At 30.8% G+C, this 26136-nt stretch overlaps 4 protein-coding genes across 8 annotated transcripts in view; 1 reads left to right on the forward strand and 3 right to left on the reverse strand.

Moving 5' to 3' along the window:
• Positions 1-1384: 1384 nt before the first annotated feature.
• LOC130892442 (uncharacterized) lies at positions 1385-3112 on the reverse strand. The gene has a single exon (XM_057797870.1). The coding sequence runs from the start codon at positions 2785-2787 to the stop codon at positions 1489-1491; it is 1299 nt and encodes a 432-aa protein (XP_057653853.1). The 5' UTR covers positions 2788-3112; the 3' UTR covers positions 1385-1488.
• Positions 3113-4671: 1559 nt separating this feature from the next.
• On the reverse strand, positions 4672-8166 carry LOC130892282 (ADP-ribosylhydrolase ARH3-like). The gene is made up of 5 exons (XM_057797616.1): positions 7860-8166; positions 6544-6768; positions 5924-6209; positions 5136-5322; positions 4672-5009 (listed from the first exon to the last, which is right to left on the reverse strand). The coding sequence occupies exons 1-5, from the start codon at positions 8053-8055 to the stop codon at positions 4806-4808; spliced, it is 1098 nt and encodes a 365-aa protein (XP_057653599.1). The 5' UTR covers positions 8056-8166; the 3' UTR covers positions 4672-4805.
• An 837-nt stretch (positions 8167-9003) lies between these two features.
• Positions 9004-11637, forward strand: LOC130893437 (triosephosphate isomerase-like). Its single transcript, XM_057799545.1, has 2 exons — positions 9004-9390; positions 10669-11637. The coding sequence occupies exons 1-2, from the start codon at positions 9156-9158 to the stop codon at positions 11199-11201; spliced, it is 768 nt and encodes a 255-aa protein (XP_057655528.1). The 5' UTR covers positions 9004-9155; the 3' UTR covers positions 11202-11637.
• LOC130893436 (leucine-rich repeat serine/threonine-protein kinase 1) overlaps positions 11353-26136 on the reverse strand; it is a 29141-nt gene continuing 14357 nt past the window's right edge. For 3 of the 5 annotated variants that reach the window (XM_057799541.1, XM_057799543.1, XM_057799542.1), the window contains 22 exons: positions 25724-26109; positions 25472-25656; positions 24596-24734; positions 23376-23644; positions 22265-22437; positions 21588-21930; positions 20779-21025; positions 20514-20705; positions 19694-19984; positions 19301-19631; positions 18403-18633; positions 17752-17930; positions 17374-17627; positions 17116-17322; positions 16621-16872; positions 16383-16524; positions 15999-16231; positions 15740-15935; positions 15028-15214; positions 14613-14861; positions 13739-14045; positions 11353-13018 (listed from right to left, as the gene is read on the reverse strand). In XM_057799541.1, coding sequence (XP_057655524.1) covers positions 12662-13018; positions 13739-14045; positions 14613-14861; positions 15028-15214; positions 15740-15935; positions 15999-16231; positions 16383-16524; positions 16621-16872; positions 17116-17322; positions 17374-17627; positions 17752-17930; positions 18403-18633; positions 19301-19631; positions 19694-19984; positions 20514-20705; positions 20779-21025; positions 21588-21930; positions 22265-22437; positions 23376-23644; positions 24596-24734; positions 25472-25656; positions 25724-26109 — 5350 coding nt within the window. In that variant the 3' untranslated portion in view covers positions 11353-12661. The remainder of the gene's footprint in view (positions 13019-13738; positions 14046-14612; positions 14862-15027; positions 15215-15739; positions 15936-15998; positions 16232-16382; positions 16525-16620; positions 16873-17115; positions 17323-17373; positions 17628-17751; positions 17931-18402; positions 18634-19300; positions 19632-19693; positions 19985-20513; positions 20706-20778; positions 21026-21587; positions 21931-22264; positions 22438-23375; positions 23645-24595; positions 24735-25471; positions 25657-25723; positions 26110-26136) is intronic. The other 2 variants (XR_009059207.1, XR_009059206.1) reach the window with 2 other exon arrangements.

Genomic DNA, 26136 nt, shown 5'->3' on the forward strand with positions numbered 1-26136 from the left:
AAGTACAAAATATGAAAAGTTCTAGATTAAAACATTTCATTCAAAATCAATATTAATTTGTCATATAGATTCGATTTCAGAAAATCCCATCTCGGGATTTAATAATATTTGATTAAAATTCTCATGAAATGGGGTGGTTTTTATAATTTGGCAACTTCGTTTTTAATAAGGTTATAAATAAATGCTCGCATAAGTGTACTATCATACAAATCCACTATTTTTCTCGCTTTCTGTCTTCTCCATATTTAACCATTTCTAGATTTCCCTCTTTCCGTTTTTGTCCTTCATCCTCAAACGTGGAAATTTTCATCTCCTTCAACATTTTTCAAAAAAATCTTTGCGATTTCCTCAATATATCAAACTAAGTATCCATTTTCGTCTTCTAAGAACTTGTTTACTATATTTATTCCCTCAAATTTTGCTTATGTGTCATAAAAGCTAACTGCTAATTTCATTATCATCATCATCGTCATTTAGCTCCCATATAACAAAACATATCTTACATTGGTTAAATAATTTTCATAAAACTGAATATGAAAATATGGGTCTCGTGTTATATCGTTGATATTATATATGTACCTAAATTCTGGTTGAAACATTGATATAAAGTCTTTGACTTTCAATATCTCGAACAGATTTATTATTAGCAAACGGGTTACTATTAGAAGGAGTCAAAATTTTCAATGCTGATTCTGGATAATTTATAACTACTTCCACATTTAGATTTCTGTCAAAGTTAATGCTGTTAATATTGAAGATATGATATTGAAAAAATAATAAAAAATTTTCAAATTGAAGTTTGTAATCTTCAGAACAAGAAAATACACCTTTACATTTATTCCATTCACTTTAAATATTTTACACTAAATAAAGAATTTTCATTACTTTTTTAATTTTCATCTACTTCAACCAACTATTTCAAACATTCTCTTCTCATATCTGCACATATTCCTAAGTATTTTGTATTAATCTTTTTCCATTTACTGCAGGTGGATATGTCACCAGGAAGTTCGGTGCGCCTCTCTGGGATCCAGGGTCCAAAAGAGCCACACCTTTGCTGTGAATTTTAAATCAGTTTTGATTCGAAAATTACAAAAATCTATATAATGCCGTAGTGATTAGGAAGTAATCAACAAAGTCTTTTATATTTTTCTTATAACATATTGACCAACACAAATACTTAATATTGATGGCCAACAAATATATTTTGACCTGTCCACCCACCCCCAGATCCCTTACTGTTTTTTTTTTTTTTCGATATTTTACCATATCTGTTATCACCTTTTTACCTCTTTCCTTCTTTTGCCTTTATAATGCACTGCCAATTCCGGTTCACTCTTTTCTAAATAATTTGATAAGAAAATAAAACTACTCGTAATATACAAATTAAAAAATTTATTAATAAAAAAACTAACAAATAATTTTCATAAAACTTAATATGGAAATATAAGGTCCTCGTTATATATTGTCAATATTATGTGTATGTACTTAAATTCTGGTTAAAACAGATACAAAACCATTGATATAAAAGAACGGTTCTTGTTGACTTTCAATATCTCGAATAGGTTTACTATCAGCAAAAGGATTACTACTAGGAGGAATCAAAACTTTTAATTCTGATTCCGCATGATTTTTTACTACTTCCACATCTTTTTCAATTTCTTTTAAAGTAAAGGCTGTTAGTATTAATGGGGTATTTTTATTTTTAACTAAATATTTGATACTATTTGCCCACAAATATTCTGGTAAATCATCTTCATTTACTAGTTTCTCACTATAACATGTATGTAAACCACTATTGAAGGCAACAACAGCATCGGGTTTTTTTATATGATTTATTTTATCATGATAAAGCTGGGTATGAAATGAACACATTGTTTGACATTTCCTTTGCTCACAAGTTTCACATAGTTGATGGGTAAAGACTGTAGTCCCATCAAAATCTAATTCTGGTCCTATAACCATAAAATCAAGTTTAACTAAATTGTGGATCCAGTGAAACCCTAGCTCTGCCATATGTCTCCACTGCCTAACAGTTTCATAAATACTACCACCAACTATGTGTATTGTTAGTTCGTCTTTTACAGCAATCCTATCAACTATCAAGTTGGATTGCTCTAGTCCGTATAAAATTGTGGCAATTGGGGATAAACAATCATGTTTTCTTAGTTTTTGCATTATGTCGTCATATCCATGCTTTGAAGATTTATCATACAATTCAACCAGTTCAGATAGAGAATGAGGTAAAGTTTGAAGTTTCTTCGAGATATCACAAACAAATAAATCAACTTCTTCATTATTAAACTTGGTAAATAATCCAATTTCCAAATTTAATTTGAATTCAGAACAGTTTTTTTGATGAAAATGTTCAAATTTGAATTTATGATCATCAGAACAAAAAAATACACTTTTACATTTATCACATTCACTGTAAATATTGGGAGAGTAACATATTTCACAATGTCTAGAAAACATACAAATTTGATTTTCATAAATAGATAACTGTCGCTGTAAATATTTACATAACAACCTAAATTTTATCTTTTTTACAGTAAGAAGATCCTCGAAATTTCTTATAGCAATAAATTCGCAGTCGCTATTTGCTCTAGTCATTGCAGCACAAAATTTCTTATGATATTTCCAATCAAACTTTTGGTGCTCTTGTGAACAGTAGGCTATTGACCTACACTGTGAACATCTTTTCAACTTTCCAGAGATTTTACAAACATGGCAAAGATTGCTGTGATAATATGAGCAATACACTTCTGGATCAAATTGTTCATTCATATTGAATCATTTCACTATAAATTATGAATGTAAAATAAATATTCCAATCGAATTTGTAATTCTAGCTTAATGCATATTGAACCATAACCTATCTTAATCTTATTAATTGGGTTATGTATTGAACTAACCGCTACTTTCCGATTAATCCCGATCGTTGGAAGAATTTTATTTCTGAACTATTTTTAATGCAATCATTTACATTTTTAAAAGATTAAATTTTTATTCGATAGATGAAAGCACACAATTTAGATATTTGAAAATTTTATAGCTTTTTAACGGTTCTATTTGTACCCAACCTGCCGAATCATTTTCACAATATTTTAGTTATTTTGGGACTCGATTTTTAATTTAAATTAGAGCAGTTAAAGCCAAAACCCAGAAAAAAAAAGATATCTTGCTTCGACGAAAGATATTAGTCGAAATAGTTTCGACATAGGGTGCATTCCACTAAACGTTCACAACACCTGAAATACTCTTTGGGCGTTCCGCATAGCGAATACGATCGTTATTGCCGCTGGAGAACGTCACTCATGACGTCATGACTAACGTTTACGATAATCCTTGTCAAGAGGTGGGTCGAAGTAAGCGTTGAAAAAATTAGCGGAATTTTCAAAACTTAATCAACGTTGATGGTAGCTATGAAAATCAATCTCATTATTTGATGCGTTATGGGATATTATAAGTACTTTTAAAGTATTCTTGTAACGCACCACCAAATATTTCACTATCGCCGTAGAAGATATTTTTATTTAACTTTGATGTAAATCAGTTAAGCACTCCACTAAAAAATTCAATATCTTTCAAATTATAACATAACCTCTTGAAGTTTTCGCTTTATTTTTCTGTTTTCCTCAATATTTATCTCAACACTCAAAATCCATTCCACTTGGGTTTACGATTATAACGCTTTAGACTAAGTGAGAATAAATAAAACCTACCAGGTTTTATGCAACCACATTTTTATTATTTATAGCAAAATTACACAAGTGAGAAATGAATAAAGAAAATGAATAGATTCTAACTTATCTAAGAGCATAAAATAGAGCAAACAATATCAAGCAGGTAATCGGTTTTCTGACAGGTTACTGCCCCGTAAATATCGCTGTAAGAAGATAGGTACGCTAGAGGGCAACAATAGCAGGTTCTGCGAGTAACATTAAAGCATCTATTTGGCAAATGTTCTGCTCAACACCTTGAAAAGTTGGGCACAGAAATTACAGGAAAAATAGCCTCTTTGGAAAGAGTGTACGTAATTTGTTAGCAGAAGAATGAGATGTAGAGTCTTGTACAATAGATGCCCAAGCAATCTACAATCTGTTGTTTTAAGAACTACCTTTTGAAAAAAGCCTCCGGGGCAAATGAAATAACTTACGGCAATCAATTTGAACCATATATTGACAGAAAATAGTTTTCAACACGAGATCGGCGGCTTTTTTGTTGCTATATGATAGTTCGAAGTAACAATCCAAAACGTCAAACTACCACCATAAAGCTGTAATAGTCACAAAGTATACCTTGGAAATAGAAGTTTGGACACATAAATCATACTCTAGAAAAATCGTATAAACAATCCTCTTTGGCTATATATTAATTCGTGGATCTTTCTTGAATGGGAATTACTACCAACATGGAGTTGTTGCTTTGAAAGAAAATAATACTCAAAACCAAAAATGACTCGTATGCAGCCCTTCAAAGCACTATGAACTTATGGTAGCTACTCTACGTTATTTTGTGAGTTTGGTAGTTACAGTAACTCCCTGATTCTATCCTTCATACTAAAAAGTTTCTTATTTGAAGTTTCTACACATATAGATTCGGAAAATGAAATTATTTGAGATATTTATATTATATCTTATAAATTTATTTTATATTATACACAGGAAAGACTTGAAAAAAAATCAATAAAATATATTTATTTTCCATATGTATATGTCCACAAATTGATAATGGCTACAACATGTACATACAGGGTAGATTTGTCTATTTGAACTGATACAATTCAACCAAAAACAATTTGATTAGGGTTTAACTTTTGCCGCATACAGATTTTCTGCCATCTCGGCTATTTCTTTGGAAAATTCGCAATGTTTAGCTAAATAAGGATTAACTGCTTCTTCTCCTAAATAAGCACCTGCTATTGCCCCAGCCATACTTGCTATTGTATCAGTATCACCTCCCAATGTCACAGCGTATTGGATTGTTCTTCTGAATATGTTATCAGTCTAAAAATTAAAAAAAAACCTAATGGAATAGCATCACACAAATATCTCTTGAAATAATCAGCAAAAACTTAAATTGAAAAGTATTTACTTCCTATAAATTAAGAATATATTTGGATATTTATTTACCTGTATAGACGGTATTTCTTGTAAAGATTTCAAAAAACAATAAATAGCTGTAGGCACAGATTCATAAGCACTTATACCATTGCCTAAAGTTAAAATCACTTCTTCATCTAACTCATCATCATGTTTTTTACCTAATAAATACTCCACAACCTTTAACTTTTCTTGATATGCTTTCCTGCTGTAATCTCTAAAAGTTCAACAGTTTTACATATAAAGATAATACAATTATATACAGTCCCTGATATAATTGAACTTCTTTTTAACATTAAAAATTATTGCAACGAATTTCAGAAAAAAATTAGTAAACAGAGGTTGAAATCTCAAATATCGAAGTAATTCATTCTTTAATTGGAATGTTGAAACACCTGCTTGTATACAAACTGTTAAATATGCATCGCTGAGTACCTATAAGGACATTACATTTAACCATGCTTGTTTTCCCTGTCTTTACCATCTCTAGCAAAGTGGTTGTTGTCTTCAATGCTTAATTTTTATGGTGTAACAACAATTAAATCTTAAATAATGTAAAAGCTTTTATGAGACAAATTTTTAAAAAGATGGATAATAATTACCATAAATATATCAAAACCGTCGAATTATGTTGAGCAGAATAATTACTATTGATGCATATTTCACTATGAGAGTGTTTAGAAAAGAATTGAATTCCTCTACACAATATCATTGGATGCTTTGGGTAAAAGAAAGTTCTATGTACATTTGGTTATAGGGTTATAATTTTTTTTTACTTTTAGACGACACTGTATTCCATCCTGCTTTAAATTACTCACCGTTCATCTATCTCATCTGTGTCTTCATCTATTCTTTCAATTTTTCTAATTCTCCTAAATAATTCTGCACAAAATCTTTCAGGATTAATCTTAACGTTTGGATTAAATTTTAAAGCTAAATCAATAGCAACAGCTTGTAAAAGTGCTCCATGAACTCCCAAAAAATGAGTATGAGTCAACCTTGTTGCATTTGTAGCTACTTCTAGCATTGCCTTGTAATTATCATAAAAGTAAAGAGCAATAGGGGCAACTCTCATAGCTCCACCATTTCCAAAAGAACCGGCACCTAAATAATGTACACTAGTTTAATAATTTACTAAACAAACAAACAAAAATATGAATGGTTGATTCTAATCTTTTTTCATTTAAAATGTGAGATACATACAAGTAAAAGATGTAAAAAGAGTTATTCATTTATTGATTGTGTATGTTTAAATTAAGTCTTTTTTGATGTTTTCTTGGCATTAAGTGAATTGGAAAGTTTTTAGAAAAATTGATTTACTGGTGAGTCAATGATAATTTTGCATATGCCATAAACTCTTTTTGAGTATGCATTTTAAACAGACTTTTATTTAACCAAAATCTGTGTTGCTTGAACATTCTAAATAAATCAACTTTACCTAAAAATTGTTCACTAGCTGGTTTATAAACATCTGCAAATTTTGAATTTTTCAATTTGTGAAAAACTTCTACAACACCTTCACCATAACCTCTTCTAGGCTCTTTAAAATATTCATTAACAAACAGTCTGGCAAGAAATTTATAATCAGGTTCAGGTTTGTCAGTTAAAAATTTTGCAACAGACTTGGTCATAGCTGTATCATCTGTGTATGATTTGAATGGAGCTGGAATCAATTATATATACAGTGTTAGAAGTTTAAGTGGAACAAATTCAATAAGTTAATAAACAAAGGTTTAGTTAGATTCTCAGTATTGGAACCAGGTAGAAAATTCGAGGTCACTGGTCTTCTAGCCATACGTAGTCATCAAGAAACTATCTCCATAATATAGGCACCTCAGAAGATCCAAAATGCCGCTGGTGTATGGAGAAGAAATAAAGTGAGGACCTTTTGGTGAATGCCCAGAACTCAACAAACCTTAAAGTGTGCTTAGTGACATTACAATGTTAAAGCAAAGGTGCCTGATAAGATTTTCAAAGGATAATTTGCTAATTTTAATTGGAGCTCTACAGGTTTGTCTGGAGGTCTATGCAACAGTCCCTGATCACCCACTAACCCAACTAAGAAAAAAAGGTTTGTTGAAAAATTCCTGAAACATATATATTTCCTATGACGCATAATAAAAGGTTTGATAATTTTTTACATTACTTATCATCCAACTGTTTTAAAGGAAGGGTAGGTTGCTTTGAACTTTTTAATTGCAAACACATATTTTTGAAATATGTTAGAGTAAGAAAATAGTATACCTAAATGTTTACTGAAACAATTAAGGCAACAAAGTACCAACCAATCTACACTTCCATCAAGATAAAGTTGGGGTTTCAGTAACCACCCTGATAATTTAGAAAATATATTGTATTAAACAAATTACTAAATTGGTCTAGAGCATTCAAGAATTTGAGAGCTGTAGATCACAGCTGGACCAATGCTCAGAATTTAAAATTTAGAAATTTAAAGTTTTCTAAATGCAAAAAGGCAAAAAAGGAACAGTGATCATATCCATTTTCGCACCTTTTGGCATTGGTGTAGACTCTACACTGTAGTTTACATTTCTTTGAAACTTTGTGAGCTGTTATAAAAACCCAATTAGTGACTTTGAATCAAACGGATGTTTACAATTACTAATGAATAAATAAAATCGATAGGATTGTCTGTAAATATCCTTATTCAATTGATATTTGTGCATATAGTTGAGACTACATAACAAAATTTTCAATTGATTATACATACAAATTGAATTTGATATATTTATTTACCGGTAAATGATGGATCTTCCAATTTATCATAATACCTTTGAATTATCAGTTTATCACCATGAGTAATGGTATCACCTTCATAAGGAGAACCAGTACAATCTCCTATTAAAGCCCCAAGAAGGCAACCTTTAAATTTACTTTTTAGAACAGAGGCTTCTAACCTTGCTGCCATGGTTACTGATTTTAAGACAGACATTCACAATTTGTAAATGTGTTATTTACATAATTTGTCCAAACAAGATTTTATTTTTAAGGAAGATTGAAATGTCATATCACATGTCATCCACAGAACATACACTACCTGTGTAGCGAAATATGAAGTAAATGGTGCGGAAATTCAGAAATTGACGACGAATGACATATTGACACTGACAGTAATGACAGATTTTTTTACGCTAGTGTCACGATTGGTATGTGGCGAAAATAAATTTGTGTTGCCGAAATTTACAAACAAGTTGACCTTATCGATATGCTCTGTGGTCTCCCCTATCAACACAGATTTCTGCGTTCGGCTATGTAAATCTGATGACTCTAAGTGGTATTCTTCGGCAATCCACTTTCTTTCAATCGCAGCTCTCGGTTCGCATGCAGTTATATCAATTTTTGAGTAAAATCCTAAACTTTAAAGAGAGGTTGTTTTGACCTTTGGCGTTTCATTGCTTATCAATTAGCAATTTTGCTCGACAAATATTTCTGCTTATGTGTTGTTTTTGCTAAAATATTCTTGTACGCAATACATAAACATTGATATAGTATAATCAACTCCAGATGTCAGTAGTTTATAGCCAGCTTCGGTACAAATTGGTACTCTATACAGCAAATAAATATTGAAAAAGTCAATTTGTGTACTTTTATAAAATTGCATACTTTACTAGATACTGTTCTGACTAGCTATTTTGGGATAAATTGTTTCGTTATTCGTATACTGTTCGGCAATTGCCAGAAGCAATCTGTATAACCTATGATCACATGATACAAATCCCTCTTTGCCTGCTCTGTTCCGCGAAAAACATAACCTAGCGTAACTATCACCTTTCAAAATAAACCATAGAACTACAGGGTATTAGCACAGAATTAATACAAATAATTAATATTAACTCAGTGGTACTAGTACAGAGATTAATTCTATGGCTTAAACCTATTTACTGTTTTGTGTTCCGTCTTAATAGCAGTTCAAACGTCCTTTGTGTGACCTCAACGCCCGAAATCTGAAATAAGTGATCAAAAAATACCGTAGATTTCAAATAATTCAAATAATAAAAAAGTACATTTTATATTAACCAAAACCCAATCAAAATGAGTGCAAAATGTCCTGATGAATGTCCCCGTAAATTTGTGGTTGGCGGTAATTGGAAAATGAATGGAAGTAAAAAACAAATTGATGAAATTATATCTTTTCTTAAGGCCGGACCTTTAGACTCTAACACAGAAGTCGTTGTTGGTGTTCCTGCGGTGTATCTTGAATATGTCCGTAATAATCTTCCAGCAAACATTGGAGTAGCTGGACAAAACTGTTATAAAGAAGAAAAAGGTAACTTTAATATATATTCATTATTACGTCCTTAAATTAAATCACGAAGTTTAATTATTTATTAGATATTATTTGATAGTGTTCCTGAATGTTCAACATTCCACATTTAAAATACACCAACTTATTTATTTTGTAGTAATTGAAAGCAAATAATTATTGTATTTGTGACGTTTCCATAGCTGAAGTTTGTAATATGGTTTTAGATAACTTTATTAACCAAGTGTAAAAATTTATATTATCCTCTCTGTTCTTTAGCTATACCCTGTAGTTATTCAATACTAACTATGAATGGATTTACACCAGAATACCTAATTTTATAGTGTTATGTGGTATCCAACCCTTGTTGGAGCTTATCAACTTTTGGGTCATTAAAAGCAATTTTTTTGTAACAGTATATCTGCCCTTTTTACTTTGGACTGATTTATATAATGATATTTGTCTTCCATATAGATTTGTTAGTCACACTTAACAAGTTTTTTAGCATTTGTTTGGATTTTAAGGGGGTGGGAGATTAAGGATTCTTATTTGCTTGTGAAAATTCTTGCTTTCGACTATTCTTAAAAAGATAGATACCTTTCAAATGCTTCAGTATACTTCCATCTGTGTTAATTTCTTGAATTAGATTCTCCACATTGAATTAGGATTTTAATCTTACTTTCTGAATAAATTATTATTCTTTGATTCTTGTTTATCGCAAGTGAATATTTAGTCTAATGAAAGATACTTATACATCCCCCTCATGCATTACATTTCTGAACAAAGTCATATCAATCTTTCCCTTGTACAAATTTCATTTATGTTATTTTTTTAAGCATATTCATTAAGATTAACAGAATACACTATCCGGTATAATTAATGCATAATTTATTATTTGACTAAAACTTTTAATGAGAACTGCATTTCTCTTAATGATTTAATTTTATTGTCACTCAATCACATGGAAGTGAGGTACAATAATTGATTTCTTTGACCAAAATGAAATCAGAATGGAAATTTGAAACATGCCTGGATGTTGTCAAACTGTAATGCTAGAAGAGAAAATAAGCAATAATAAAATGGACCCATTCATTATTTTTTTAAAGATTTTGTTTCAAAGTTAGTTTTTTATATTTTTAGTTGAATCTCTCTATTTAAGAGTGGTTGAACTTGAAGAATATTAATTTCATATGTAAGGTTTCCATTCCACCTCCTTCATAATTAATATTGAAAATTAATTGTGCATTTTTTTGAAAGTGTATTCGTAAAACTATGAAATACATTTAAAAACTTGATTTTCAGGTGCATTCACTGGAGAAGTTTCACCACTCATGTTGAAAGATATCAATGTAGATTGGGTAATTTTAGGTCATTCAGAAAGAAGGCAAATTTTCAAAGAAACCGATGATTTAATAGCTGATAAAGTAGCATTTGCTTTAGAAAAGGGACTTAAGGTCATAGCTTGTGTAGGTGAAACATTGGAACAGCGTGAAAGTGGCAAAACAGAGGAAGTTGTTTTTGCTCAAACACAAGCAATAGCAAGTAAATTGAAAGATTGGACAAATGTTGTAATTGCATATGAACCAGTATGGGCGATTGGTACTGGTAAGACAGCTACTCCTCAACAAGCTCAAGATGTTCACAAGGCACTAAGAGAATACATAGCTAAAAATATTGGAGCAGATATTGCAAAGAGTATTAGAATTCAATACGGTGGATCTGTTACTGGAGCTAATTGTGTAGAATTGGCAGCTATGCCTGATATAGATGGATTTTTGGTTGGCGGCGCATCTCTGAAACCAGAGTTTGTTAACATCGTTAATGCCAGACAGTAGATGATCAACTCGAGTGTTCCAACTAGTATTCAAAAATTTCTGTACATTAAATATGAAAAATAAGTTTATGTATTAATTCTGTTGATTAAATCTTTTGTTATGCTTCAGTATTCTTTAGTCCAGTATTTAATAATAAGAAAACAAGTATTAATAAATGCAAAAACATTTATTCTTGGCAAAATAACATCAATACATTTCAAATAAATGACAAGAAGTATGATCACAGTTTATGTTAAACAACAGTCGTATTGTATATCTAAAATTATCTATAATACAATTTTAGTTGCTTCACTTCAGAAGAAAATAAATCACAATTAATTGTATACATTTTTTGGTATGCCTCCATACAGTCATTAGAAAGCAACTGTTCATAATATTTAGTATAGTACTGGATAAAAGAAACTAAATAAAAATATCAAAACTTGCATTACTTTAATATCATGTGTGTAATTTTTCTTCCTCTCATATACCAAGCCTATTTCAGAACTCTTTTAAACCTGCAGTTGTTTAGATATAAATTGCAAGTTATTTTTTGATTTCATTTCTATTTTGTCCAGCTGGAAATCTTATCTATATTCTGATGTATCTACTCTGTTTCAATGGAATAAGTCCTTATTGGTATCATATATGATTCACCTCTGTGTACTTCATCATCTAGTCTAAAAACCTTTTTTTTTTCTTATTATATTGCATGAATATTTTCTAACTTTTCACTTATACTTTTTTATATGTTTTTCACGATGATTTTAAGTCTTTTTTTTATTAAATCCGTTTAAAATAGCATGTGCAATTTGACGTTTCTACCTACCTATATCTTGAATTAAAATTCCTTAGCCATTTTATCTCTTCTCAATACTGCTACCCTGCAAAAATCCATTCAAGAGATACAATTTGTAATCTTTTTTTCTGGATTTCTCCATTTAATCCTTTCCTGCCAGCAGCCATTTATTATCTCAACTTGATGTAAATTGAGACAAATTAAGTTTGAATCGGTTTCTTAGATTTTAGTATCAATTTGTTCTTTGGCAAATAATAATTCAAAAATAAAAAATATACAGCATTTGTTTTGAAACATTTAAACTATTCGGTTTTGTAAGTTCACCTAAACAGAAAGAGATCCTTTATCATTTGTATTGATTTGATTGATAATGACTCCTTAAATTTGTAGTCGGACTACAAGCTATATGAAAACTTTTAGCAGACCGAAAAATGTATTTGTTTAATATTAAGAATAGAATCACAATTTTTAATTGCATATTTTTTTACATTCAGTGATTCATGTCATGTAAAAAGATTTCTTTGAACATTCACCAGTTATACAAAAAAAACTTTGCAACTATAAAAAGAATTAACAGGTACAATATTTACTTGTTCTTTCGCATAATCTCATCATAATTTTAATATAAGCCTCCCTTCCAGGAATGATAAAGTAATTTGACAGGAAATTATCATTTTTTTTTTCAAATGGCATTCCAATGCTCTGCCCTCCATAACAAAACAAACATATTTGGTTTAACAGTTTGAGAAACACCTGTACCCATCATGGGGCTTGGAAGAGGAGTACCAGTCGCAATAGGTACGTCTGTATATCTGGCTAATAAATTACGGTATCCTCTTCCAATTGTAGCAATCAATGGAACTTTATTACAGTTTCCAGAATTTCCTTTTCCGGTGTGAAGAGGAACGATCGCTCTTATTTCTTCTTCATATGGTCGAAATATTGTAATTGGACGGAGAGTAAAACGCTCTGCTATTATCACACAACCCCAGGTTGTTCCTATGTACAGTTCATCATTAAGAGATACTAGACTTGTTACCTTAAAAAAAGAAATAAATAAATGAAACCATACAGTTTTAACTTTGTATCTTATGGAAAACTAATGTATAAACTAGTGTAAATTAAAAATTGAACTTATATCAGTTGTGAACCTGATTACTGATATTTGAAATATCAATAACATAATGGAAATAAAGTATTTATTTTTGTCTTATTGCTCATTATTCTAGATGTCTCCAATAATTCCTGGGTCTCTTTTTCATTTAAAAACTTCCTCAATATATTTCTTTGTTTACTATGGTAACACCATTCCTATCGAGATCAGTCAAATGACTGTTTTCAAAATTTGAGGTGACAATTGGGGTATCAAGAAAACTACTGACATTTAGAGGTAGTGTCAGCCTCAACGTGACTAGGATCGTAACGCCTGTTGTGTAAAGCCGTATATTTAATTTGAAAGTGTCTTTCTGTCAAGTAATATAATCATAAAATATTCATTTCATACATTCGATTTCAAAAACTGTAACCTCTGCTTTTTTCCCATTCTGGATTATAATTTAAGTTTTTTAAAATGCTAGTCTTAGTAAGAATAGATATACATGGATTTCTGTAAGAATAGTGTTAATATCAAAATCATACACTACTATAAAATGTAAACTTACTTAATAACACATATCAATATCTTCACATATTAAATATTTAATTGAAGAGTTATGAAAATTTTGAATGGAGTAATCAAAAAATATCTTCTGTTACTTACCTGACAATTGGTGGGACTCAAATGTTCTTCAATGGCAATAGATTTTAAACTCTCCGAACAAGGTACTAGTTTTGAACAATCCAATTTATTAACAATGTTTTTTGTTTTAGAATCCCATTGGTATACGATACATCCTGGTCTCACGTAAGACCAAACGTTACTCTCTACAGAAATTATATTCATAACGTCAACTTTTTCGATTATTGGTTGGTAATGATTGACTACTTCATGATTGGCTACAACATGATCTTTAACTGTGTAGATAGATATCTGACCGTCTGATTCGCCACACCATAACTCACAAAAGCTACAACAGATTCATTTTAATTTTAATAAAAAAACTGACAAAATTTAAATATTTCAACATAAAGTAGACGGTCTCATTGATTTCATATTAACATAACGACAGTACCGTCTGCAAATGCAAATCTAGGATATGCCTCAAGACAAAATACTTCAATACTAAGCTATAGAAGCAATTAGTATTAAAACACCATACAAGAAATGAACAGAATTGCCTCAAATGTTATACGGATGGCCCCAAAATAGCTAAACTGTGGACAGTATAAAAAATACATCGTCTTTTTTATTCTTTTTTGGATAGATAAAAGTAACAAGTGAAACTGTGGAGCTTGCATTAGAAGAACAAGGTTCTATTGATATAGATAATTTAGACATGAATAAACTAGCCCCAGTAATAATCTAGATAGGTTAACAAAAAAGATGTATAAACGTCAAAGCTGTGATCTACTTCATAAAAAAATACCAACATCTGATAGAGGTTGTGACATCAAGATTTTAAAATGAAAGAAATATCTACTATGGTAAAACAAAACATCTACGCTTATATTATCTGTATATTGAAACTACTTACCTCTGCTTTTGATCAAAAACTGCACACATACAATTTATGACTGACATAGACCCAAGTTCAGTCATAACAAATGAACCTTCTGCAGCTGTTGGTGTTAGAGGTTTAGATTCTGAATTTACCAAAAACAATCGACCGTTTGATAAAGCACATGCTACCCTTTTTAATGCAGGTAGGTATAACAAGGATTCTACTTGGGCGTTCGGTTCATTTTCTAAAGTATAGAAAAACAGTTTCCTACCATCATTAGAACTACAACAAATATTTACAATGGACATAGTAAACCCTTACTGTTTTTATAAAAATACAATTATTTTGAAAGTCTATATATTTTAGAGATGAATAAAGTAAACTCATACAGCAAATCACACATAAAAATTGTATCAATTATTAAACATTATATCAAATTAAGACTTACGAATAAGCATGTATTTTCCCAGAAAAATCTCCAATCCAAACCGAATCATTTACAGTACATGCTGCAGTAGCTTTAATAGGAAGTGTCATCGTATGGTATTGAAGCCATCCCCTTTCTGCTGCTAATAGTAAATCTATTCTCGAATTTGCACACATTAACCACATTTCTGAGCCGATCAAACCATCTTCTAAAATATTATAGAAAATTCTAAATTATTATAGAAAATTTTGTTCATTTATTTAAACTCTTACAAATGAAATAAAATTGTAAACCACTCACTTAAAAAAAATAATTTTTTTTCCAAACAAACATAAACATTTAAAAAAAACAATAAACTGTATACATTAAAAACTAGCCTTTGTTCAGTTGCTCATAGGAGAATGAGTATACAATGAGTATACAACCCCTTTATCTTCATTTACGATAACAAACTTACATATTTTTATTTTCTTTAAAGGTAAAAATCTCTTTTATAAAGAAATTCTTGGTCATACAAAAATGTTTTCAATTTAAACTTCGCTTTACCAGTCTGCTTTCTATACCATATTATTTTGAAATGTAGTGCTTGGGGAAGAGTCTCTGATTAGTACTGAAACGTGTGTTCTAAGTTTGAAGTAAGCAGGAGAATACATAATTCTCTACTTATCAAGAGCAGAAGTTATTTATCAGTTAATAAAACTTTTTAAATGGTTAAAAAATAATGATTATTTACCTGTGATATGTGTAAGAGCTGCACTAGTTGTTGCGACAACTGGAGCCTGATGTTTTAAAGAAACAACGTCACACAAATGTGTAAATTCAGGAGCACTCGCTATTGACACAATCTGACTTGCAGAGGGCCTATCTTTAGGCTGTTGGGACCAACAAAGGACCATGAGATCCAAAAAGTAACTGGGATACAAGGTTTCCTATAGGAGGTAATAATGTTAATGTCTTGATCTTTCTGTTTTAAATTAAATTTTTCAATTTACCCTGTATGAAAGAGCTGGTCTTCCTCCTTCTAAAATACATTCTTTTACTGATTCGTGACCTTCAAATGGTTGATGCAATGTAAGTAGTTCATATATAAACATTCCAAATGAAAAACAATCCACTTTTTCAGTATACTCTTCTTCTCCGTTATATCTCATTATTTCGGGAGCCATGAAACCTTCAGTTCCTCCAAATCCTTTTGTTCCTGATGGTAAAGTTAAACGGCTTATTCCTAAAAATATAAGTTTGTTAAAATTCCCAATATGAAGTTTAGTTCAAAGTTAGAGCAACTCAAAATGACAACACAAAAGAGGTGGACTAACTTTTAATTTATTAAATAATTGAAATCCAGGAAGAAACGATGAAAAAATATTTTCGCTCACCATAATCTGCAACTTTTATATGTACTGGATGATCAGGATGATCGACAAATGGTGGAGGCATTTCCCATACTAATACATTTTCAGATTTTAGATCCCTGTAAATGATATGTTGTCTATGGAGATATTCAATTGCCTTGGCTACCTAAAATATGTTTTCAAAAATATAAAATTAGAATTTTCAATTGACATTAATTTAAGGATATTTCTTAATAAAACAATTCTTAGGAATCGCTCTTACTTGTAGAATGATAGCCTGTAGAGTATAAGGTCCTACTTTGGCCCCAGAACGTCTATAATGCCTTAATACCAAGTCTAACGCTCCTTGTGGTGCTAAGTCTAAAACCAAAGCTAATGGACTAGTACATACCCCTACAAATGGTACGATATTTGGATGTTTTAGCGACAGTAGTATATTCAGTTCTTGTCTTGCTGTACAATAAGCTTTACACGCATATTGTAATGGATCTCTATCCCATTTACCTTGAGCTGCCTGAATTTTTAATAATTGACATTAAATTGAATTACAGATGGCATAAACATTCACTACCACTACATTAATGCTCATAATTACACTGTTTAACGCTCTTATCAATAACCAAGTTATCATTAGTGACCTAAAGATAACTAAGTTGTGAGTGTTGATGTAGTGGTTGTAAATATAGTGTTCGGTATCACCAACGTTCTTACATGTTTATATCTTTTTATTATGCTTTTAAAAAATGATTCATCTTACTTTGTATGCTATAATCGCGGATTGTCGAGCATTGGGGCCGGGTTGAACAGGCTGCAACATTTTCATTGCCACATCCATTGTAGCATTTGAACCACGTATTTTACAAGTACCTTTGAATACAAAGCCAAATGCTCCTCTGCCTAGTAGTTTTCCTTTCTTAATATTTTCTGGTCTGATAATGTAACGTTCTCCTAAATCCATGAACATCTATAAAAAATGTTAATACACTCTCAGATGAATAATTGACACAATGCTCACCGTATCCCCTGCAATTAACGTTAATGAACAATCACCATGAACTGGACAAACAACTTTTTTACTTCCGTATGCTTCTAAAATACATTCTTCTACCATCCAAGAATATATTACCAGTTTATCTTCTTGTTGAACTGAAGGGTGTCCTTCTACAGAAGGGATTCGACTAGAGCCTGTTGAGTCGGGACCAACTCCACTGTCACATTCCGATGTGTAAGATTCTTGAGATTTTCTGATTCTATGGAGATCTTGATTAGCTAGAATATATTATTCCAATAGTTATAGAATAAACTAGTCTACGTCTCAGCTGAAAGTTGTTAATTATTGATTGCTTACAGAAAAAATATAAAGAACTTTAATACTGATAAAACAACTTTGTACCTGCGTGATCAGGTTCTTGATGAAGCGTTTCTAGAAAATGCGAACTGGAAGACGGAAAATCGTGTGTATTTTGTTCAGTCTCATTATAAACGTTCAAACATTTTGGACATGGAATTAAACGTGTTATTAAAAATTTTCCTTCGGACGTATGAACAAATCGTGTACCTAAAGTCGGATACCTGTAAAAATATGACAGAATATATGTCGAGATATAAATAGCCATATATACAGAGTGAGGTAGTACCGTGGAAACTCTCATCTATTTTGAAAACTATGAGTAAATGAAGACTTGCTCTCACACCTCACAATACATAACAGGAATATTCTCTGATGACACAGCCAGCCTTTCATAACATTTACGCTTTGCAAGAATACATGTTAAATAATCATATTAAGCAATACCAATAGAAGACAGTGTCAAATACTTCCACTTGGATAAAAGACTCAATTGGAAACAAATATCAGCAAAAAGAGGAAACATAAACGCAAAAGAGTTGCACTATCTGATTTTTAAAAAAATATACAAAAAAGCTGAGAGATTCTGTATTTTTGGTGCTGTAACTCTTTGGGTGCTCCCATAACTAGAAAATTCTGCATGAAAAGTTAATGTAGTCCCTTCCCACAAACTAAAATTATTTAGTGGGTACCTACCAATCTTCTAGAAGAATATCAATATGATCAACAGTCAAAGCCAATAATTGTGCTGTACATTCTGTGGACGGTTCGATTATTAATTCATCTTTAATCTTATAGTCTTCAAAACAACGATTTTCATTTAATACTGGTTGAACTACTAACGATTCTACTGGAAAATGTATTTCTAAAATAGAAGAATTTTGAAAATCAACCTCGGACCATACGCCTTCCTGTTTCAAACGGAATCTGTAAATAAAAATGCATATAAAAAATAAAACAAAAAAAAGTAGTTAATCGTGAATACAACAAATGTTGAAACTTCAAAATAATTTTCTAAGTTTGGAAAAGAAATGGGGTTTAGCAATGGTAGTAGACCCTGTTAAATTAAACCGACAAAATTTGTTCATGAGGAAAAACTTAAGAAGCATCAAAACAATTTAGTCGAAATATTATTAAAAATTCAGAACATACCACAAATATCTCTTATTCTTATGAAATATATATAAATGAATATGTATATAATAAATATAAAAAATAGTATTTTGCAAAGATTGTTCTATAGGAACAATTTTCCATTTCATTGTACTCTTGTATGTTCAAGTGTTTTTTGGCTCTGAGATAAAATGTACACTAAAAATTTTTCTTATGTGGTAATCCAGCAGGAGGCACAGTTTTCATTTTTCAGTATTATCAAAGTCGACCACATTTCTATTAAACCACTAAGAGGCTCAAACGATTGATAAATATCAGGTTAAATAGTTTTGATAGATTTCGACAAACTTCGCGAATCCAATTAACTTGATACATGTCAGTGTGAGGTGACTATCTTTGTTATATTAGAAAAAATAAAAACGAATCATGTTCCGGATAATTTTATTAGAGACGTGAGTTTAATGTATTAATTAAATCTTACTTCAATTGTTTGTAGTATGCAGCAGAATTATGTAAGACCTCTTTCATTCTGAACAATGTGATATCTCCATATTTCAATTGCAACCCAGTTTGCCAAAGAATCCATTCAGCTTTTAGATCCAAAATTTTAGCTAAATGCACATCTTGAGCTACTTCTTTTGGTAAAATGAAGAAAGATCTAATTATGTCAATTATTGTATCGTCAGCTAGAATGCGTGAAATAAGACGTGACCAAAAACCAGAAGGAAAATACGACATCAAAAGTAAACGTGTCATGGATTTATCTGAACACTTCGATTTCAATTTGTATTCGATTTCTTCTGTTACTTGCGCTGAAAATATGAAATTTTATTTATAACAATGAAAATCGCAAGTATTTTCAAAAAAATCTTACTTGCTTTTGCCGGCGAAGCCATTCCAGGCGGTAAACTCATTTCGAACGTTCTTTGAACACTAGAATCTCTATACAAAACTGATTTTGGTGATACACTAATTTTTTTATTTCTCACAGCCCATCCTCTTGAACGTAGTGGTACTTTCACTTTTACCATCGGGTGAAACTGTCCAGGATACACTTGGGCCATAAGTATGTCTTCTTCTGAAGGTAATAAAGAAGGTATGAGAAGAGTTCTTGAATCCCAAGTAAGAGCAACTTCGAACTTATTCAGGAGATTCACGATATACCCTAAAAAAAATCAAATTTTAATTTTATAGTGTACTCAATTGCAAAAATTGTTCAATAATAATTCACTTGCTAATATAAATTTCCGGATATACATGAGATTAAAAATATTCTTGTTGGATTTTGTCAGATTTAGATTGTTAGGGGTCTTTTTGGCTTTACTCTCTGCACCTATAACTAAAATGATACTTTGTGAATAACTCCCACTTCCAGTGTTAATATTACTCCTTCGAAATACATAAGCTTAGAATTTGTAGTTGTCCTCCTCTATCATGTCTATCATTTTAAGGTGGTAATTGACGGGTTAGTGACCTGTCAGACCAGTTTAATGTCGTTTCTGGACATTTTGTTCCTCAGATTTCTTAGGAGATATAGTTAAGAATCTCGACATGTACTCAATAGTCTTCAGGGCCTCAAAGCAGCTTGGCTATTTGAAAGAATTTAAATGTGCTTTCTGGCAATATAATATCTTAGGCTTAAGCCCCCATGTCTTCCCTACGAGTTGAGACAAGATAATAAGTAGTTTACAAACCTCGTGTGTCCATGGGTCCGATATTGCTAGCTTTGAATACATGTTTCAAATCTTCTAGCTTCATAACACCTGTACGGGCAAATGGATTTATTTCTCTAATAGTAACAACGTGTGCTAACATATCACACAACCATTGAGGATCAAGGAAATATAGATCCTTCAACGTTGCATCATCATAATGCAATAGTACTCCTAAAATAATAAACAAGTATACCTAACTTCAATTTTAATTCAAGAAATCCTACAAATAGTACATACAACTAACCGTTTTCATGTAGGAACAACGTTGCTTGATGTAGCTCCGACCAATCTCTAAATGTTTTATTATATCTTTGTAGCATTTCTGTCGTAACTAAATTTCTATATTGTTCAGCGTTCAATACTGGATCTAAACCATTCGCTTTCCTTTCAGCTGCTATATAATTTATAACATCTTCCAGAGCTAGATAAGTAGCAGGAACTTTTTGTTCTAAAAGTAATTCCTTGCTACCTGGAGGTCTCAAGCTGAAAACCTGTACAAATAAGATAGTTTAATGAAATTAATACAATAAGAAAATACACAGTCACATTAATTTGTATTGGTAAATGTTATCTTCGGGTTGTTGCATTATAATAAAAACAATATTTTGAAAATTCGAGTCATTTAACAAACGAAAGCTTGAAATATCATGTTACCACACGTTTTAATGGTTCGTTGAGGAATAGTAGAGGTTCTGATATAGAGTGAGGTGTGCATAATCATAAGCAGATAAAATAATTAAATTTATAAATATATCATTCAAAGCGGTTTCTTTTAGTTTACGGTTAACTCTACTTATGTTAAAGCAGCTTTGTTTATTCCAAAGCTGTAGGTAATTTTTCAATTTAATAGATCTATAACAAAAATTAGTACTTTTGGCTCGACTCACTTTTTCAAAAATGAAATAACCTAAATGAAGTAAAGCATATCAAAAATGATTTGCAAAATCTTTAAGGTAGGCCACCAAAATGATGATTTAATGAAAATAATGTAATTAAAAATGGAAATAATATACAATAAATGTGAATAGTCCCTATATATCTGTAAATACTTACTGTATCATATATCAAGTTGCATAAAAGTTTTATATTGTGTCTAGTTTTGCAACTTATTTCAATTGTATCCAAAACTCTGGGTAATCCGCATTTTTCTGCATCTACTACATTAATAAACCTATCTCTTATGATCTGCTGATACTCTTCAGATATATTTGGGTTGAATTCCTGAATAACATCATAGTGAGTGCCTACTATTATAACGGGAGAGTTGGGAGCTCTTGCTTGAATGTTAACAAGCCACTGTAAGATTTCGTTTATGCCTCTGTGGCCGTCTGTTATTCTCCAAACGACAAGATATAAGCTCCTTTTTGATAGAAAATATTGATGAGTGGCGTAATACCTGGAGTAAATTTATAGGACATTAAAATATTTACCTAAATATGTGAAATTAACAAGAGAGTTTGCTAAGTTAGTATAATTGCGGAAAATTATTTTTTCATATTCTTATGTATAAAAGTTTATCACATTGTTATGTTTTATATAATGTAGTACATAATAATGTACATATAGGTGATAATAAGTTTAAAAATGATGTAATAATTCACAATTTAATGCACTACATGTTGAGTTTATTATTTGCAATTTTGACACTAAGAGAAAAGATGAAATGTTACTAAATTGTCCTACAAAAAGACACTAGATTGTTATAATGAAATATTTAAAAAAAGACTTACTCTTTTTGGCCTCCAAAATCCCACGTTCTAAATACCACAGGTCCGTGTGACGATTGAAGCCTTACTTTTTTCTCATAAACCCAGTCACCAATATCTACACCTACAGTAGACATGTTTGTACCTCTAGAAGTTTTGGCGTTAATACTTTTATTGCCCATTCTTTTTGCCCAGTGCTGTAAAAAATGAAATAAATTTCTTCAATTTCTTAGACCTTCTGATATATTAATGCATCTATATATTCTTGATTTTAGATCTCTTCTGTTTTAAAATTAGTTTTTTTTGGTAGTTTTTAAAAGAAAGATAAATTTTGACGTTTCGACTTTTTTTAAGTCTTTATCAAAATATGATATTTTGATAAAGACTTCTAGAAAAGTCGAAACGTCAATAAACATGATATTTTGATAAAGACTTAAACAAAAGTCGAAACTTCAAAATTAATCTTTCTTTCAAAAATAATTATCAAAAAAAAACTAATTTTAAAACAGAAGAGACCTAAAATCAAGAACATTTAGATGCATAAAAATGAAATATTGATAATTATGCAGCATAAATAAGGCCGCGCCGCCCCTGTGTACGTTGCAAGGGCGCTGAATGTACAAGGAAACAAATGACACCACCAAAAGTATATTCAAAGTTGATTCGTATTTTTGTGTTTTGGATCAAGCTCTAATTTCGGTAAGAGAAAGGTTTGATTGACCTAACCATAAAAGTAATTTTTCATTTAAATGATCCTGTTCTGTTCCTCTTTTTTTCTTTCAAAGATTATACAATCACTGAAAAATTATTACAATTATTTGATCCTTGAAAAAAAGTAGTTGAAGGGATGTTTTACATGTCCTATATATTCTTGTTTAGTTTAATTTTCTCTATAACATACTAATATTTTAACGAAATCAAAGGGGTGTAATCTAATCTATATAATTACCAAATAAAATATAAAAGAAAAATTAATACTAAATGCATTAATGGAACATAAAATTTGTAAAGCAGTATATATATAAAGAGATACTCTACTCATATCAAGGTTTTGCGCACTAACAACAAACTTATGTAATCAATGACAAATTATAAACAAATCGAGCATAAATACACGTGATGATAAAATTCTAACCTCTGGTCGTCTCCTCGTGACACCTTCTTGACGCAGTTGTTCCAATAAACTCGTTTTTCCAATACCCTGCACACCGACAATCATCAATTTCATCCTCGCGTAAGGTTTGGCATCTTCCAAAACTGATTTTAGATAACCGATTATGTCCATAGTTTTATATTTTTTACTTTCTATCATAGATTTTAACGGATCTTGAAGGTTAGTTCCGCGCGTATTTAGATTCCACAAACGAGATAGCAAACCCATTTGTGGTGGGAGCTCGTTTATATCTAAAAATAAATAAATAAATATATCTACGTAGGTGTGATTAATATTTACACGGTTATGGTAATATTTACATAGTTTTTTATTACTAAAAAACGAAATATGTTTAAAAATTATTAATATACAGGGTACATCCAAAAAATGTAAAAAAAGTGTGGTTATATAAAAGGGCAAATGTCATGAAATCTTGAAACTCCTAGCAATTTTTAAGTTAAGCCTAACCGACATAGGATGTTTTATTGTCAAAACATACCATCAAGGCTAAAAATATTGGTAATAACTTTGGGATTGTACGGGCATTTGTGAGGAATAAATATATAGTATTGTGGAAATCATTCCCTAACTATGTCCCAATATCCAGATTAGAACTTTGTCTAAAGTTTTTATTAAGAAGTTTTTAAAAAATCTGTTTGGAACTATGGCTTGTCTATTGTAAATACAACAAACTTTCAAAATTTTTCTGAATTTAGTATCATAAGTCATTAAATACTTGTCTAATGTTAACTCAACATTTGTCCCATAAAAAATAATTATTCCCTCACAGCATTACTAACAGTCGATAAGTAGGTATATTTTTGAAGCCTTTTTCTATAATTTTTTAAAGACTACATTTTATTCAATCATTCCATCACAGTGAAGAATAAAAAAGGTAATTATAATATTTCAATTTTGATGGCATAGTCAAGTATACTTTAGACATAGAAAGCGTAGCTAACAGCTAGCTAGTAACGTAAGGTTATGTTGCTAAACTTTTTTTAGGTTATGATTTGTTTTGTCATTTCCTTATTTTTAATTAAAAGTGAGGGGATGATGAGGTAATAACTTTCTGTCCAGATCGACTAGGTTTATCGGGCCTATGTGCTCAACTATCCCTTGCCCCCCAATAAAGCTACTGTATCTAATTATACCAAAATAATATCAACATATACATTTTATATTTATTACCTAGAACTTACCCAAGTTTCCACTGATGTTTAAAACGGATAAGTTTGCTAGATCATTGATATTTGGTGGAATTTCCTTCAAGTTATTATTACTAATATCCAGCATTGATAAGTTTGGAAACATTAAGCGAGATTTTCCCATTTGGGTTCCCTAAAAATTCCAAATCAAATTCGCTGACCAAAAGTTTGATAATAATTGATTCCCGCTACTGAATTTTTTAATACAACTTCTGCGTGCAAATAAAATAGTTGATGAATAAAATGTGAATTGGAAGATTAACGCTTTAAATAAACTTTAAATAAAAATAGTTTTGTTGATAAATTATCTTGATTTAAGTCTAAGTTTCGACCTACTTCAGTCTTTATCAAAATATTATATGGTAACATAAAATGTTAAGATAGAATTACGGTGGAATTAAAGAAGATGGAGAGTACAGGATCAAACAGAGAACTATTTGAATTGTATAAGCACCCAACTATAACCCATATAATTAAATCTTAGAGAGGGAGATGTTTGGGACAAATAGGTAGAATGACAATAGTTAGAAGGTAAATTAAATGAGTGCTAAGATGTGCAGAAGGTGGGAAAAAATGTAAACCAACAAATGTTTGGAGGAGGTTAGAAATGATTTGAGAACAGTGGAAGTGAAGGATTGGTAAAAAGAAGCGAAAAATGAAAAAAAAAGTAAGATTTTGAAACCTACTGCAAGATAGACCTGTAGAACTATATAAAGAAACAAATTATTAATAAACAAAATTAGTTTTATAATATTAATAGAAATCAATAATTGACTTTCTATTGGACAAATTATTAGTGTTTTACAAAAAAGGCAACAGGCAAAACGTAAGGCATACAAATAATACGTGTATCCATATTAATTCACATACCCTGTCTAAATCTTCATCATCGGTACTACTAATGTCACCATCGTCATCTGTAGCAAGTTGAATTCTGGTCAATTGATTATCGGCAAGAATTAGAGTTCTTAGATTATCTAATCTCAAATGCCTCCTATGCGAACAAACCGAATGTAAAACACTGTGTCGCAAAGACCTACCTGGTTGCCTTCTAACTATAAATCGAAAGTAAACATCAATTAACAGTCCGGATTATACTGTATGTTTTAAATAATTACTTACTAATAACTTCTGGAGTTTTTCCTCTGAACGCCGTAATATTCATATAACAAACTAAATTAGCAAGTTCCATGTTATCTTGTGCTTCGATTTGTGGTAAACTGGGCCATACTGTAATTTGATTATGGCTCAAGTCGAGTTGTTTAAGAGAACTTGGATAACTTGTTATATGCGACATTGATCTTAAAGAATTAAAAGCCATATTTAGTCTAGTAAGGTTGACTGCTAGACAAGGTAGAACTACAGGAATGCCAGTAAAAAGGTTATGAGCTAAATTTAACGAAGATAATTGAGATGCGGTTTCATTTAAACTATCATCATTATGGAGAATTTGTTCGGTTACTTCAACGCTTTTATTCCAAATGTGGTGTTTTATTAGATCCATCTGTCTGTAAGGAAATATTGTTTACATATTA

The sequence above is a fragment of the Diorhabda carinulata genome, chromosome 4 (assembly GCF_026250575.1).
Source record: "Diorhabda carinulata isolate Delta chromosome 4, icDioCari1.1, whole genome shotgun sequence".
NCBI classification, from domain to species: Eukaryota; Metazoa; Arthropoda; class Insecta; order Coleoptera; family Chrysomelidae; genus Diorhabda; species Diorhabda carinulata.

What these genes read in the sequence shown, in the direction of transcription:
- LOC130892442 (XM_057797870.1), bottom strand. Translation starts at nt 2,787, where the DNA reads ATGAATGAACAATTTGATCCAGAAGTGTATTGCTCATATTATCACAGC.
- LOC130892282 (XM_057797616.1), bottom strand. Translation starts at nt 8,055, where the DNA reads ATGTCTGTCTTAAAATCAGTAACCATGGCAGCAAGGTTAGAAGCCTCT. An exon ending in GGAAGATCCATCATTTACCG is followed by an intron (nt 6,769 to 7,859) that starts GTAAATAAATAT and finishes AATTGATTCCAG; the next exon opens with CTCCATTCAAATCATACACA. An exon ending in AGCTAGTGAACAATTTTTAG is followed by an intron (nt 6,210 to 6,543) that starts GTAAAGTTGATT and finishes TACATTATTTAG; the next exon opens with GTGCCGGTTCTTTTGGAAAT.
- LOC130893437 (XM_057799545.1), top strand. Translation starts at nt 9,156, where the DNA reads ATGAGTGCAAAATGTCCTGATGAATGTCCCCGTAAATTTGTGGTTGGC. An exon ending in CTGTTATAAAGAAGAAAAAG is followed by an intron (nt 9,391 to 10,668) that starts GTAACTTTAATA and finishes CTTGATTTTCAG; the next exon opens with GTGCATTCACTGGAGAAGTT.